At 42.7% G+C, this 16,833-nt stretch overlaps 1 protein-coding gene across 1 annotated transcript; it reads left to right on the forward strand.

The window, feature by feature from the left end:
• The first annotated feature begins 10,101 nt into the window (after positions 1-10,101).
• Positions 10,102-15,744, forward strand: LOC134635586 (methyltransferase-like protein 27). The gene is made up of 5 exons (XM_063484961.1): positions 10,102-10,218; positions 10,558-10,686; positions 10,764-10,899; positions 10,996-11,088; positions 15,488-15,744. The coding sequence occupies exons 1-5, from the start codon at positions 10,102-10,104 to the stop codon at positions 15,742-15,744; spliced, it is 732 nt and encodes a 243-aa protein (XP_063341031.1).
• Positions 15,745-16,833: the final 1,089 nt, after the last annotated feature.

Below are 16,833 nucleotides of genomic sequence, written 5' to 3' on the forward strand. Positions count from 1 at the left end.
TGAAGGCGTTGCGTGGAAACGGACTGATTTTTCTCGCTGCTTTTGGCACGTACGGCGGTGAGCTTGAACAGAGGTGGGTGTTGGAGATTTTCCCTTATATATTCTTGCTTTCATGTTAAAGTGTAGCTCCCTGTGCATTCAATGTTTAACACATGGCCTTTGTTTTTTAATATATTCAGCGCAGCACTTATCCTGTCCTTTAGGTACTGTACTGTCATAAAATTAGTTTTATGAACTTTGAAAGTTATTCTGTTTATTTTGTGTGTTTTCTTCTATTATCTCATCTGTTTAAATAGTGCCTCCTACAGGTCACAATCTGAATTCCCAAAATGATCCCAAAACAGACACACGTGTTTGCGTGACTTTTTTTGTCAGGTCTCTCTGTGCTGTGAGTCAGCAGAGACGTTCCTCCTTTCTTTCTGGTGTCCGTGAGACTCTCACGGTTCCTCCTGGTGTCACACGCTGTCAGTCTTCTGTTTAATGAAATGTTCAAAGCACACAGAGCAAAACAAGTAAAACTTTGATCTTTTCCATCGATTCTCTTCTGTTCATCCTCATGAGGGTCATGGGGATGGGGGGAGCGGGGTACACCCTGAACAGGTCTCCAGTCTGTCGCAGGGCTAACAGATGTCTTTTTTTCAAAGTCATGTTAAACAATATTTTTTATTGCTTTTTGCAACAGCATACAAAGGTTTGTTTTCACAGTAATATGCTGCAGTAATAAAAACTCTCCCCCCCACCCTCACATCCCATCCCTGCTCTCTCCCAAACCTACATCAAATAAAAACACATGAAATATGCATACATTAGTACAACATGTGGCATTTATATTTATTGAAGGAAACAAAAAGGGGAAAAAAAAGTCATGTTTTTAAAAAGTTACAGTGATGAAGTGAGAATAATTTGTCAATGTCACGTGCACGTGTGTTTCCTCAAACAAAAGATACAAAATTTTGCCTGATGTCAGACAAAAAGTATGAACAGTTGAAACTTTGATTCTCACATCTGGAATCAAAGTTATTACAATTTTTTTTTAACTTTTATTAATTTCATTTGAGACCTTTTGAATTTAGTTTCAGTTTCCAGGATGGTTTGCCCGTTTCAGGTCAGTTTTATTTTTTTATTGTCATAATATTGTTAATTGATTGATTGATTGATCATACTTTATTCATCCCGAGGGAAATTGGGTTAAGGCTGCCAGCCGTGCCAGCACTGTCTTACCCTTCCGACCATACATACATTACACAAACATCACATGGGGAAGACAAGTCAGAGAGGTATAACAATGGAAAAGCACAACATGAGGAAAGATAAGGAGAAAAAAAATAACTCCCCCCAGACTGAGCTCCAACAGGGAGATCAGTTTGAGAACAGAAAAAAACACCTCTGCACATAGCACATGAAAAAACTCTTAATACACCAAAGAAACACATGACAAGCAACAGGGATGGGTAAAGGGTGAGAGACAGCCAATGTAGACAGTATATCCGGGCCTGCAGCCTATGCGCTGGTCTCCATGATCCACCGTCAGCATCGGAAGGGAATAAGCGTCGAAGGCGTTTGGAGGGGGAGGGGGGATGAGTGTATATCTGCATGTGTATATATGTCTGTGTGTGTTTGTGTCCAGAGTTCAGCTGAGACAGTGTCCTTCGCCCTGCCAGGCTAAGTAAACAGTCTTCCAGCCAACCCAGGTGGCCTTGCATAGAATGGGCAGAACAGTCTCAACACAGTCATTATCAGGGTTTTTTTTTTTGCCTGTCCCGTCTGGTTCTTTTGCCATCAGAATTGTTGTCTAAAGGCGAAGAAAGATGCCCAACGGATTTACTTTACCAAATTGACCATCCCAGCGTTTTCAGGGTTTTGTTGTTCATCTCCAGCCTTGAGACCACAGCTGGCGCCGATGGGGTCGCCGCATAAAATGATGATGATTTTTACTTTAGTGCGAACAACTCATAAGAATTTCAAAGCTGTTCTAACAGTCCAACACTGGTCTCTCAATCTCCCGTTGGAGAGCCGTGAGCTTCTCCATGATGTTATCAAACTTACGCTCCGTGATGTTGTCATTCTTGTGGTCAAAGAGCAGGTTCTGAGAACTCACGACCGCAGTGAGCCCCTCCAGATGTAATCAGTTTGCACTCAGAGGTCTTGTTCTGAGTATTCACGGCAGCCGTGCGGTTCTCCAAGATCTCATCCGTGCTGCGCTCAATGACCCATTTCGAGAAACTCACGCCTCGTCCCATCGTTTCAATCCCAGCGGGCAGCCTTGTGGGGGTTTGAACAGCCGGTTCCGCTTCCTTAATTCTTCAATAAGCCAGGGCCAAGCCAGCTCCGATCAGCAAGAACCCTGTTATCATGGTTCCGAATAGGTAGATATCTTCAGCACTCAGGCTCACCCGAGCCCAGACTTCTCGTTGAAGGGGTGTCAATTGCATTCAGAGACCAGTTGATCAAATCCATAATTCCTCTTTTAGGTTTAGAGAACAGACTGTGAGAGAGTGTTCCAGGGAAAGTAATACAAAAAACACGAGACTAGACAAGGACACAAGAGGCTAAGCAGGGAAGCTAAGGGAGGGGAGGAGAGGAGGAAAAAAAAGTGCGACCGCCTTCGCCAAGAGCAAGAGCAAGAGAGGATATGTGTGAAAACAATGACTCTGTTTCAGAGGAGCAGGATTCTGCATTGCTCCAAACTTTTCAGGGTTCCTTCATCTTAAAAACTCCCGTCTGTGTACATACGTGATATTTTCCATCAATTGTTTCTGTAAAATATCAGAACATCTCGGGATAAGATGCACATTTTGTAGTCCATCTTCTGGGCGTTGTAGTTTCAGCTGGACAGACAATCAGTGCGACTTTGTTAAGGAGTTCAGTGATGCTGGATCTTCTGCACACTGTGCTTCTATTTTCTTTATCGTTGTCCTTCACACTTTTTCTGACAACTCCTGACATTTTCCATCTAGTTCAGGCAGAGCTGGACTGGGACGAAAAATCGGCCCGGGCATTTTGACTAGAGACCGGCCCACCAGGTATTATAGGAAAAGCCATAAAGCCTTTGAATGAAAACAAACACTGTGGTGACAGTGATGTACAGTCTTATTGGTATATGTATGATTTCTATACATTTTACATCAGATAAAAATTTTGGTTGTAAGATTCAGATAATTATTTACTAAAAGCATTTTAAATGAGAATAAGAAAGAAAAGTATTTCTTTGTGCCCCCCTTTCCCTGTTAATGCCCCACCTGGCCCCCCTGGCAAAGCTTTGCTAGACCCGCCCCTGCACAGTTACCAGCTGTCAGCTACATAAAAAAAAGGATGCTGGTGTTATTTGTCTCTCAGAAACAGTTCATAACTTCAACTCATTCATGTCACCTAAAAGGTAAACCTGTTTCTCCACCACCTGTTCAGCTCTGATGATTCAGTAAGGACATCTCCTGGTTTCATCTTCATGTTTCCCTCTCACCACATATCCAAACCGACATCACGACCAGCAGCTTTACAGCTGTGGCTCCAGCAAACATCAGCTGATACTAGAAATTAATATTAAATAAATTCTAACAACAGCTGATCAAGCTTAAACGTGCTGCTGTTGTTTAGCGCGACCTCCGCTGGTTTCCTCTTTCTGGCGCAAAGTGGGCGATAAATAAACAAGAGAGAAAAGCTGATCAGCTGATCATTGATCAGTTTCATGATTGAAGTAGCAACAGGAGAGGGAGGGGGAGAGAATGAGAGGAGAAGAGGCAGCTGCAGCGTAAAGACAGAATAACTGCAGCTTTGTGTCTTTTCCATTGTAGCTGAAGTTCGGGACAAACTGTGTTTCTTTTCACCTCAATACGAAACGCGTAATATTTTCTCTGAATACGAGACGATTCCGTTTTTTAGGGGACGGTTGGAAACTCTAATAATTAACCTTATGAACAAAATAAAGTTCAACATCAGTAACATAGCACCCACCCAGCTGTATAGAAACTCCGTCATGCTAGCTAGTACGCAGTACGAAAAAGTCAGAATAACGAAAATAAACTCCACCTAAACTTGGTTTATATCTGACCCAGATAGACTGCAGGTCATAACTTCTTACCTGAAGTTCAGTTCACCTGACACTCGGACCGGCGGCCGCCTCGGGTCTCTCCTCCTCCTGCCCGCCCTTCCCTCATCCACCTGCTGGCGAGTTATTTTTACACATCGGCCAGCATCTGGCCAATCCACCGCCTCTCATTGTTCATGCCGGTACAAAAAAAAAAAAAAAAATCATCGGCCCATAAAAACGAAAAATCACCATCGGCCCACCGGGCATTATGAGTTCAAGGAAAGTGGATAAAAAAAGAGACAGGTAGCGTCACCTGGCTTTATATCCAATCCACAATCAATCATTCCAGCCACTAGATGGGGCCAGATGACCCAAACCAAAGGATACAATTGTAAAGCTATGCAATCAGCTTCAGCTCCTACAGTGAGTTTTTAAAGACACTGCTGATTTTATAATGTCCTGCTCTTATGTTTGCAGATGGTTTTAGAAACCTTTGATGCTGACGGCCTTACAAAACATACAGAATGACACTACAGACAGAATCTGAAGGTAATGACTTCAGTCTTTGGGTCTGTCACAATCTTAAAGTCTTGATAATTTTACTTACTTTTAAATCAAACTGAATTTTAACTAAAGTGAAATGAATATTTTATCCACAGCGATTTAACAGGATTTCCTCTGTTTATAGTCTCAGTTGTTTTGTTTTTCCTTGAGCATGTGGTGCAGTCTTTCCTTCTGTCCTTGTCTCCTTCCTGCTGCTTCAATTCGTTACCTGTCACATCTGCACCTGGAAAGCAAACTGTTTTACCAGTGAGATTAAGAAATCTTCAATCTCATCTGAGAATTGACCTGATTACAAGTCATTTTTTGAAATGCAATCTGATAGGATGGAGTGATTTATGAGTGTTTATTAGTCCACCTGTAACCCAGCAGGTTTTTGTTTGTTTGGCTGTTGTTGGTTTTGTTGTCCTTTTATGGTCACAAATATATCTCAAGATTGCCTCAAAGCCTTATGACGTCCTCCACACTATGCGCTTGAACATATAAAAGTGAAAAGCACCTCTTTCGTTGAATTTTGAGTGTTTTAATCATTTTTGTTACATCTATTCAGTTCAGTTTTATTTATACAGCGCCAAATCACAACAACAGTCGCCTCAAGGCACTTTATATTGTACAGTAGATACAGAGAAAAACCCAACAATCATATGACCCCCTATGAACAGCACTTTGGCGACAGTGGGAAGGAAAAACTCCCTTTTAACAGGAAGAAACCTCCAGCAGAACCAGGCTCAGGGAGGGGCGGGGCCATCTGCTGAGAGAAGGAAGACAGGATAAAGACATGCTGTGGAAGAGAGACAGAGATTAATTACAGATATGATTCGATGCAGAGAGGTCTATTAACACATAGTGAGTGAGAAAGGTGACTGGGAAGGAAAAAACTCAATGCATCATGGGAATCCCCCAGCAGCCTACGTCTATTGCAGCATAACTAAGGGAGGATTCAGGGTCACCTGGTCCAGCACTAACTATATGCTTTAGCAAAAAGGAAAGTTTGAAGCCTAATCTTAAAAGTAGAGATAGTGTCTGTCTCCTGAATCCAAACTGGAAGCTGGTTCCACAGAAGAGGGGCCTGAAAACTGAAGGCTCTGCCTCCCATTCTACTTTTAAATACTCTGGATCTGGACCGGCAGCAAGCGGCACACAGGCTAGAGAGCACTGCATAGCCAAGTATGAATAAACTGTGGATTAATAGAGAGGACACCGAAGTTAGCATCTTGCTCAGGCCGGAGCTCATTTATTTCTGCCACATATACGCAATACAAATCACATTAGACTATGCATTTTTCTCATAAAATAACAGATTTCATAAACAAAAATAAAGTTACAAAAATCATTCTCTCAAAAGCAAAATAAATACAAACTAATTCAAAATAACTTTACATACGCACGTCTAAAGCATAACAACATACCAAAATAACCCATCTCACATTCACACAACCTTTCCCTACGTTCGCGCCATAAGCGCTATTACTTTTGAACATGGCGTCCCCCGAACGCGACACAACATGGCGGCAGACGACTGCAAATGTTGTTTCACCAATTTACAGCTTTCCCCTTAACACATGTACTCAGTACTGCTTGGCTAACACTAAAACAATCACTACAACGCATTTTCTGAAGTCACAGGTTGCCACTGTCATACTCAGTAGCGGTTTTTGATACGGGTGACACGGGCGGTTGCCCGGGGCGGCATCGTGGTGGGGGGCGGCATCACGGGTATCGGCAAAAAAAAAAAAAAAAAAATGCTCGTACTCATGCTGCCCTGACATCATGCCAGCGCATATTGGGAATGTCAGAGGCACCGATCGGTTTTCTATCGCCCATTTGCTGGGAGTAAGGGCGCCCTCCGTTTGCGAGGTGCGTCTGCTGCTTGCTGCACAGGGAGGAGAGGGCGGGGCGGCGGGGGATTCTCCGGCTGGCTGGAGCAGCATCTAATAACCAACTCGCAAAATAAAAGAAAATAAAAACAAACCAACAAACACGAAAACAGGAGACATCATGATACAGACTTATAATTTGCACCGATGTTTTTTCTAAATTCTATACACGAAAAGTGAGCGGGAGAGCCCTCGGTGCGCCTGCTCGCTACTGAAGTCAAAGTAAACTTTATTGTCATCTCCGCTACATACAGTCCAGTATATAGAGAGACGAGACGACGAAGCTCCAGTTACAGCAGTGCAAGTAAACAAACAATAACTATAAGAAGAATAAGTAAATAAATATACACTTTAGGACCAGGGGTAAAGGGATCAATAACAATTTAAAATTTATATTTTATAGTTTGATGATTTAAAGTCTCACACACAACCCGTCGAAAGGGGAGGGGCCTGGCTGCTTCCAAATAGAGCAGATTTCTTTCATAATGATGTAAATCAAAGCCCATTATGTATTCATGATTTGAATCCTGGGTTGTGCGAAAGCCCAGAAATAAACCTTAGACAAAGCAAATCTGTGAACTAAGGTGTAGGTCTGTTAGGTTATGTTGTGGTGATCCTCGGGTTGGGGGATTTGTGTTCATACTGGAGTGCAAAATTAAAACCAATGGAAGATGGACGAGAAAAGTTCAAAGCCATCAGGTGCTCAGTTTAGAAAAAAGAGAAAAGAAGAGGAAGAGTAACGAGCAAAAGATACAGGTAAGCAGATGTGTCATTGGATAATGGCAGGTCATCCTGAAACAATCAGAATCAGAATACTTTATTAATCCCTGAGGAAATGATGTGGGTCACAGTTACTCCAAGAAGAAATGGTAAAAATAGTAACAGTAACAGACTAAACTCCAAACAATACATTATGTTACAGATTTTAATATTAATTAGTCAGTGTCAGTTGTTGATTTGTCCTGTTCTCATTGTATGACGAATTATGATGGGTGTTTGGTAGCCGTATGCATACAATGCAAACTCTCTCTCTCTTCGTGTGTGTGTGTGTGTGTGTGTGTTTCTCTGGTGAATTTCGACAACATTTTTATGTTAATGTACAATCCTTAATATGTTTTATGTGTGTGTGTGTGTGTGTGTGTGGGGGGGGGGGGGGGGGGGGGGGTGCAGAGGGAGTGTTCGCCCAGGCCGCCAAACAGGCTAGGACCGCCACTGCATATACTTATCGTACATATTAGCATTATGCCGATGATACACTAACGCTCATTACAACAAAATACCACAAAACAACATCATCACAATAATCTCAAAATATGGCCGAACAGTTGTTACTCAGCTTACATGACATTCAGAACCAGTTCAGTAACATAAAAGTTTGTTTGTCAGTACCTGTGGATTAGAGAGGACACCGAAGTTAACGTCTTCCTCAGGCCGGAGCTCATTTATTTGTGAGCTGCACATGCGCGGATCCTATAGCTAGAGTCTCTCTGGTAGTTCCACAGCAGTGCAACAGCACCATCTACTGGCATAATAAGATATAACTTTGGTCTGGGAACGCATAACAATGTCAAAATAAGATTTTGAATTCTGGATTTAACAGGAAGCCAATGAAGGTAAGCCAATACAGGAGAAATCTGCTCTCTCTTTCTAGTCCCTGTCAGGACTCTTGCTGCAGCATTTTGGATTAGCTGAAGGCTTTTCAGCGAGTTTTTAGGACTTCCTGATAATAAAGAATTACAGTCGTCCAGCCTGGAAGTAATAAATGCATGAACTAGTTTTTCAGCATCACTCTGAGACAGGATATTTCTAACTTTAGAGATGTTGCACAAATGGAAGAAAGCAGTCTTACATATTTGTTTAATATGTGCGTTGAAGGACATGTCCTGGTCAAAAATGACTCCAAGGTTCCTCACAGTGTTACTGGAGGCCAAGGTAATGCCATCCAGAGTAAGAATCTGCTTAGATACCATATTTCTAAGATTTTCAGGGCCGAGTACAATAACCTCAGTTTGAGCTGATTTAAGAAGCAGAAAGTTAGCGGCCATCCAGGTCTTTATGTCTTTAAGACATTCCTGCAATTTAACTCATTGGTGTGTGTTACCTGGCTTCATGGACAGAGAGCTGGGTGTCATCAACATAGCAGTGAAAATGTATGCTATGTCTTCTAATGATGCTGCCTAAGGGAAGCATGTATAATGTAAACAGAATTGGTCCTAGCACTGAACCCTGTGGAACTCCATAATTGACCTCAGTGTGTGAAGAGGACTCTCCATTTACATGTACAAATTTGAGTCTAGTAGACAGATATGATACAATACATCTGTGGTGTTCCCGGTCAAAAATGACCACCATAGATAATGAATGGGAAAGATTAGACAGTGACAGAGATGCTGTAGAAAAGTGAACTGAGAGTGGGGATGGTGGAAAATGACATGACATGAATTTAAACAGTGTTTAAATTTTCACCTGGTGGAAAAAACCATCTCTGCTGTGGCGCCATAGAAACGAACAAACCCAACATGTTTATAAATACAGTAAACTCTTCATCAGTACATCAGTGAAAAGAAAAATATATAAACAGAGTTTATATATTTAATAGCATTAAGTGTGCTTGTAGTTAATGGTCAATATAACTAAACATAAATATCGAGAATTCAAGATGTACATTATGACATCATATGATAACACAGGCCATCCAGGTGTTTTTGAGACTTCAGAGAGGAATTACTCAGTAAAGTCAACTAGTGAATGTTCACACCCCCTCTTCTGTAACCAGGTTCTTCCAGTTAGTCAGCATCAACTGTCTCACCGTCTACTCACAAACCTGCTGCAACAGCACCTCTACACCTGGAAGCACTCACAGGTGAGTACAAACAGATTACTACAGATTGATAACAATCATTTTTGTTGACAACACACATGCAATAGTAGAGCTGTCGCTGTAGTTTGAAAACAATGTTCAAGAAACCTGTACTGAGTCATAATGCTTAGATAATGATTACATAGTTGAGGTGAATGCTAAAGCCAGGTATGAGGGTAGATGGGGGGGTAGCTGTGGAAGCCTAATGCTGAATGCTGGCCACCCCATTGGCCACCCCAAGCACCACATCACAGCCGTCGCTATTTTTAATTTTTCTGTGCAAAACCTTTCCTGCACTGCAACGGTACCGCCGGACACTTCAGCTGCGAGAACATCCTGCCTCCAAATCGGAGGCCGCACCCTTTGGAGGACCAAGTTTACCAGGTCTGCGTGGATTTACAGATCGTCCAAAAGACTGAATAAACTGACCTCAAAGGGGTCAAAAAGCTGTACAAGACCTTATCGAGCAGCAGTTAAGAGAGAAAGTCCAAATAAACAAAGTCCTGCGGAAAAATCTACAGAGGAAATGAAACAATCACAGCAAGACCTTTCTTTACCAGGGAAACCCACTGCAGAAGCCGCACCCTCCGTCATTTTGACAAGTTTCCCTGATGGCTGAATGACAAACTTACAAGAAAAGGAACAGGGGAAGAGGAAAGTGAAGCTTAGGGTTAGAAGTGATTTTTCCAAGACAAGAACTGTGCTAAAGTTAAAATGTCAGCATACCAGGAGAGGATGTTTCCTGTTCTGTCTGTAGATTGGAGGTTTTTTCCATCATGTCAAACTCCAGAAGAACTGTGGACGATGTGAAGATCCTCCTCGAGTCCTGCGCTGGTGGCGACTCACAGCAGACAGTGAAGTTCTACAACAGCTGGGCCGAGACATACGAGCAGGTCACATACTGACGCACTCTCACATTTCTGAGGTTAAAAATAATAATTAAAACATTAGAAATTTTAAATTAATAAAAATAATTTGTAATTGTTGTGGAAGGTCCTGTCAAAATGCTCTGAGATAAGTTACAGTTCCATATAGTTTATGAAGGAACGCTATAACACGAGAGGCTGAGAATCAACTGGGTTAGAAAGTTATAATAGTAAATAGTCTGCTAATTGTCTTTTTCTTCTTCTTCTCCATAAATTTACACTGATAGTTGGTGTTTTAGTGCTTTACTGAATGATCGTGGGAGTGTTTGTTGTTCAACTTTAAATTTGGGGAATTTAAATTAACAGGATTTGGAGATGTTGAAATACAGTGGGCCACATCTGGGAGTAGGTTTCCTGAATGCCAACTTCTCTGGGAATCGTGAGGAAGTTCAGATCCTGGATGTTGCCTGTGGATCTGGAATGGTGGCTAAACTGGTGAGTCTGCTGTCCTCAATGAAAACCTCATCCCTGTGGACGCTGAACTGTAAATCAAACTCACAATCCAATTCCAGATGTTTGATCTGGGCTTCAGGCACTTTGTGGGAGTCGATGGCAGTAAAGGTATGCTGGAATGTGCTGCTAAGACTGGCCTCTATCAGGATCTCAGACTGGCCTTACTGGGACAACAACCACTGCCTGCACAGGCTGGTAAACCAGCTTTATCCTGCATCTCACACTGGGCTCATTATTGAGCTGGAAGATAAAACAGAAACACTGACTCTTCTGTTTCTTTGCTGTTTCTAGGTGTGTTTGATTTGGTGGTCATTGTTGGTGCTTTGGATGTTGGTTTTGTTCCAGTCAGTGTTGTCAGGGAGCTCTGCCATGCTGCCAAACCAGGTACCCTTTAACACTGAACAAACTAGAGCATGACTAAAAGTATTAATACACACAAAAAAGGGGAAGAACGGGTCACAGCTGCTACATAATTCAAATGCTTTATGAAAGTCATAGGAGCTTGCAATCATAGACTTTTCATTATCGATAGTTACTTGCTGGTTTAGAGAAATAAATCTCAAATATATAACCCTAATATTCAAATATAAATAAAACAAAGTGTGACAGCCAGTGGGCTGGCCTTGTTTTCTTGTTGCCTGTCTCTTTCAGGTATGTGGTAGGTGGCGCTGATCCAATTATAGATGCAGCACACTTGAGAAGGCCAGTCCCCTTGCATCATAAAGCCACTTTGACTGAACCTCCGTCTGTGGCTCATTATGCTCTCTTTGTTAGGTTCTGATTGGTGCACTGAGTTCTGGCTACTACTAAAATATCTTACAGCCTTTAAAGCCTTTGTGTGGTCTCCCACTTTCTTGTTGCGTCCTTAGAGCCGGGTTGTGACAAATGGGGGCTCGTCTGGGATCTTGAAATTAATATAAACTGAGAACAAAAAAATGAAGTAAGGGAAAATACTAAGCTACAATAACTTTGTATAGTTGAAACTGCAAATAACCTACAGGTATTGTCACTTGGTATTGTTGTGGGGAAAAGGCGCCAAAAGCTGGACTCTTGGATGCAGTCAGTGTGTTTATTTACAGTGTAGTAAATAATTACACAACAAAGAATCCCCGTGTGCCTCGATTCCCGTTCCGTGTCTTCCACCCAGTGCTCGTGCTCCGTGTCTCTGCTCCTGTGATACTCGTGCTCGCTGCCCTCTCGTTCCCGCACTCCTGCTGGAAAAGCCACAGGGTAAGCCGTTAGCGCTCACCTAAATCGCGACAGACTAACACTCACTGATAAACTGAAAACACTGACAGGTAGTCACGCAACGATCCAGCATCGAGGAACGCTCAGCCACACTGCTATGTAGCTCCCACAACAATCCCGATCAGCTGCAGGTGTGTGTGATCCTCCTCCTCCGGTGTTGCCAGTCTCCCAACGGGACATGCCCATCAGGCCCGGTGTCCCAGGAAAACCAGGACACCACACACCCGCACACAGTACAAAGGCAACCCAAGGACACAAGCACAACACATAGTCACAGTACACACCAGCAAGATATAGACAAGTCCAAAACTGCTCATGGGCCCTGGGTCATCAGACCCAACAACAATGTCGACAAAATGTTTTGCACCATCAAAGACACCTGCGGTAGCACCCAAAAGGCAGAGGAAGATGCTAACCATCGCAAAAAAGTTGGACTTCTGGACATGCTAAAGGAGGGGAGAAGTTACCGTATTTTTTGGATTATAAGGCGCATTAAGCAAAACAAAACAGTCAGATAAGTCAAACTTTACTCAACTCATTCTTCTTGCTTCCTCTGCTTCCGTACCATTGATTCATTAATGTTGAATTCTTTCCCAAAACAGGGTTTGGTCTTTGGTTTCATTCTGTAATGCTGGACTGATTTTTCTACAAAAGTCTGAACTTTGAGATTGTTTAAAAAAGAGAAAAAAAGTGTAAAAATGTTCATGCCTGTCTGAGAAAAATGTATAAAGTGTGTAGTGAGGGGTTTTACAGCCTTAAAACACCGATAATAATTGTAAAAAATAAAGCGGGCTACTTCACGGATTTCAAGGGTTATTTTTAGAACGTATTCCCGCGATAAACGAGGGGCCGCTGTACTGAGTTTCTCATTTCTGTTTATTTTATTAAGTTTTAGTTTTTGTGCTTCCATCTGTGCTGTCCTTGCAGTGCATTTCAGAGTTACAGCTATAACTGTAACGGTCCTCGATTTCTCAACTGAAGAATCGGCAGCAGCGTGAAAATGAAAAACCACAAAAGCAATAAAGGCATATTAATTATAAAGAAATTAGAGTAGATTCAGCATAACAAAAGCTGAGCATTCAGAGTTAACAAGCTAGCTGAGTTAAAATGGCACTTTAAGAAAACAGAAAACAATGAAAAACTATGAAATATAAACAAAACTATCCAAAAATAATCAACAAGCCTAGACCAAGTGACCAAGGCACAAGCATGAAAAGGGCACAGTTCGACAGCATGTGTGAAGATGCCTTCACTGTCAACAAGCCGGATTCAAAGCAGTAACTACAAAGCTGTCTAGCAATTACAAATTTGTACCCTCGCACTTTGCTGTGAGAGACAGCACAGCTTCTGCTTTGGCGTATTATTCAACCCTCCCGCCCCCGAATCCAACGCCTCCTCCCATGCTTACCTCCCATCCGATGTGGACAGCAGATCAGCTGGAGGTGCGAGCGAAGATTAAGATAAGATAAGATAACCTTTATTAGTCCCACACGTGGGAAATTTGTTTTGTCACAGCAGGAAGTGGACAGTGCAAAAGTTATGAAGCAAAAATTAGAACACAATAAAAATAAATACCGTACACAGCTGTACAGAATAGAATAAAATAAAATACTATACACAGTAGAATAAAATAGAATAAAATATACAATAAGATAAAAATAGAATACAAATGCTATATACAACTGAGTAAAAATAAAAACAATGCCAGAAAAGATTATTGCACTTAGTGTTATTGCACATGTGTGGATGTGTGTGTTTGATCAGTTAAAGTCTTTGTTGTGGAGTCTGACAGCAGTGGGGAGGAAAGACCTGCGAAATCTCTCCGTCTCTCTCCTGCAAAATCTCTGCCCTCTGGACCCACTGGGTCCAGAGGGCATCCTAGAACAGAGCTGGCCCTGCGGATCAGCCTGTTCAGTCTCTTCCTGTCCCCAGCAGAGATGCTGCCGCCCCAGCAGACCACACCATAAAAGATGGCTGAGGCCACCACAGAGTCATAGAAGGTCTTCAGGAGTGGGCCCTCCACTCCAAACGACCTGAGTCTCTGCAGCAGGTACAGTCTGCTCTGCCCTTTCCTGTAGAGGGCGTCTGAGTTATGAGTCCAGTCCAGTCTGTTGTTCAGATGAACACCAAGGTCCACAGCCTCAATGTCCATACCTTGGATGTTCAGTGGTTGCAGTGGAGGATGTTTGTGCCTGCGGAAGTCTACCACCAGCTCCTTGGTTTTACTGGCATTGATCTGGAGGTAGTTCAGCTGGCACCAGTCCACAAAGTCCTGAGTCAGTCCTCTGTACTCCTTGTCGTCCCCATCAGTGATGAGGCCGACTATAGCAGAGTCATCAGAGAACTTCTGCAGGAAGCACTGGGTGGAGTTGTGGGAGAAGTCTGCAGTGTAGATGGTGAAGAGGAACGGAGCCAGAACCGTTCCCTGTGGGGCCCCCGTACTGCAGACGACCCTGTCCGACACACAGCCCTGAGTCCTCACATACTGTGGTCGGTCGGTGAGGTAGTCCAAAATCCAGGTAGTGAGGTGATGGTCCACTCCAGAGTTCTCCAGCTTGTCCTTCAGAACCGAGGGAAGAATAGTGTTGAAGGCACTGGAGAAATCAAAGAACATGATTCTCACAGTGCTTCCAGCGGTCTCCAGGTGAGCGAGGGAGCGATGTAGGAGGTGAATGACGGCATCATCCGCTCCAATGCCAGGCTGGTAGGCAAACTGAAGTGGGTCCAGTGATGAGCTCACAAGGCGCCGAAGCTGAGCCAGGACCAGCCGCTCCAGGGTCTTCATCAGGTGGGATGTCAGAGCCACCGGCCTGTAGCTGTTGAGGTCCTTGGGGCGTGAAGTCTTTGGCACTGGTACAACAGCGGTCCCAGATCCAGCTGGATCCACACTGGAATACTCTCCCATGTTGCTTGTCTGTGTTTTATTGTGTTATGGTGTGTTGATATCTGTGCATTCCAGATTATCCTTTTGTGTTACACATTTCACTGTTTTTTCCCTTGCTACCTAGCCTGACCTGTCTCCCCAATGTGATGTTTGTGTATTGTATGTACGGTCGGCAAGGTCTGTCATCTTGGTTGTGGGCAACTGCAACTGACAAATAAAGTCATCTCATCGTTCCAACATTTCCTTTTAATTATGATCAGTGTGACTATGTTGTTCTGTGTTTAGTAGATACATTTTAGGTTTTGTCCTGCTCTACTTTGAAAGTTAGTCGTTCCTTAAATGTTGCATTAAGTTTTACGTCCACACCGAGATTGCCTTCGTTTTCTGCTCCTGTCTCACTCTCATGATTAACTGAGTGTGTATAATTACACAGGATGTCCTTTCCCTTAGACAGATCAAGTGATATTTGAGTCTAAAAAACTATTATCCCGCCTTTTTTCCAACACTTGTCCAACTGTAACCCTCCTAAACAAGAGCAAGAAGCCATAAAACCAGTGAGAAAACACTTTTCAGCTTGAGGTCTCGCATCTTTATGCTCTAGTCTGTGCTGTTGTGTTGTTGTTATGTCTTGTTATTCTCTGCTGTGTGCAGGAGGTTTTATCTGCATGGTGAGAGGCCACTACAGAGGAACGGCAGCAGAGGAATATAGAAAGGACTTGGAAAGAGAGCTGCAGCTGATGGAGGAAGAGGGGCTGTGGAGTCTGATCGCGGTCAAACAGAGCGACAGATATTTGGTGAACCTACATCAGAACGCTGAGACAGATGAGAGTCACACTCAGGAGGAGTCGTACATCAGGTCGAGCGTATATCTCTACAAGAAATCTGCCAATCAAGCTGATCGAAACTAGGGATGGACGAGCAGGCGAGGGACAGCAGATGAAAATGATCTGGCAATAGCACACAGGAAGTGTGTTACGATAAAAATTAAATACTCTTACTGTGGTAACAATGTTCAGATGATAATATTATTAATAAAATGATACCTCTGCATGTGTGATTTTGCTGATTTTTTTCCATTACATTGGTTGCCCCCCCCCTCCTCTCCTCCTGGGATCAAACCAGGAGATTGGGATTGTTCACTTGTTAGGTGAAAGTATAAACCAGTACATGATGGAGCAATGAACAATAAGGACTCTTATAAATAATTTATTAAACTTTTGTTTATAAAATGTTTTGAATTGAATATTGGGAATTTAATTACAACCCCAGCTCCACAAAAAGGTGGAAGGCTGTGTAACATGTAAATAGGGACAGAAAACAATTATTAGCTCCTGAACTCATATTTCATACACAATAGAACATATAAAACACTTCAAATATTTAAACTGATAACATGTGCCATTTTAAGAAAAATATTTGCTTGTTCTGAATTAGATTGCAGCAACAAGGGCAGGACAACAGTGGGCTGAAAGGATAGTATTACTAAAAAGAAACAGATGGAGGAACATTATGAAAATAATTATGCTGATTAGCAATGGGTCAGCAACAAGACTGGGAATAAAAGAGCATTTTACATAGGCAAAGCATCTCAGAAAGAAAGATGGGAAAAAGTTATTCAGTCTGCAAAATGTGAAAAACTCTCAATTTAGAGTCAGCACACACGTCTTTGTCTCTGGGAGGAAGCCAGAGTTCTCGGGGAGATCATGCAGTCTCCACACAGAAACATCCCAGGCTGAACCCAGGATCTTCTTGCTGTAACGTAACAGTGCTAACCACTGTTCCACTGTGCTACCTTAGTGCTGTTAGTTCCACACCTCTACAGTGGACACAGGTACATATCTACAGCATGTAAGCATAGAGCCTACAAGCTAATGCTCTTCCAGCACAGTGACGGTAGTGAGCCAGCATCTGTGTAAAGCTCGAGAGACAGCTGCTATAAATATGCACTCATTTGTTACCACTGCACGTGCCTATGAAGCTAAAGATCTATAGTGAAC

The sequence above is a fragment of the Pelmatolapia mariae genome, linkage group LG10_11 (genome assembly GCF_036321145.2).
Source record: "Pelmatolapia mariae isolate MD_Pm_ZW linkage group LG10_11, Pm_UMD_F_2, whole genome shotgun sequence".
Taxonomy (NCBI): domain Eukaryota; kingdom Metazoa; phylum Chordata; class Actinopteri; order Cichliformes; family Cichlidae; genus Pelmatolapia; species Pelmatolapia mariae.

Coding starts and splice junctions, on each gene's coding strand:
- LOC134635586 (XM_063484961.1), top strand. CDS start 10,102: ATGTCAAACTCCAGAAGAACTGTGGACGATGTGAAGATCCTCCTCGAG. Junction 10,687..10,763: donor CTGGAATGGTGGCTAAACTG/GTGAGTCTGCTG, acceptor ATCCAATTCCAG/ATGTTTGATCTGGGCTTCAG. Junction 11,089..15,487: donor CTGCCATGCTGCCAAACCAG/GTACCCTTTAAC, acceptor TGCTGTGTGCAG/GAGGTTTTATCTGCATGGTG.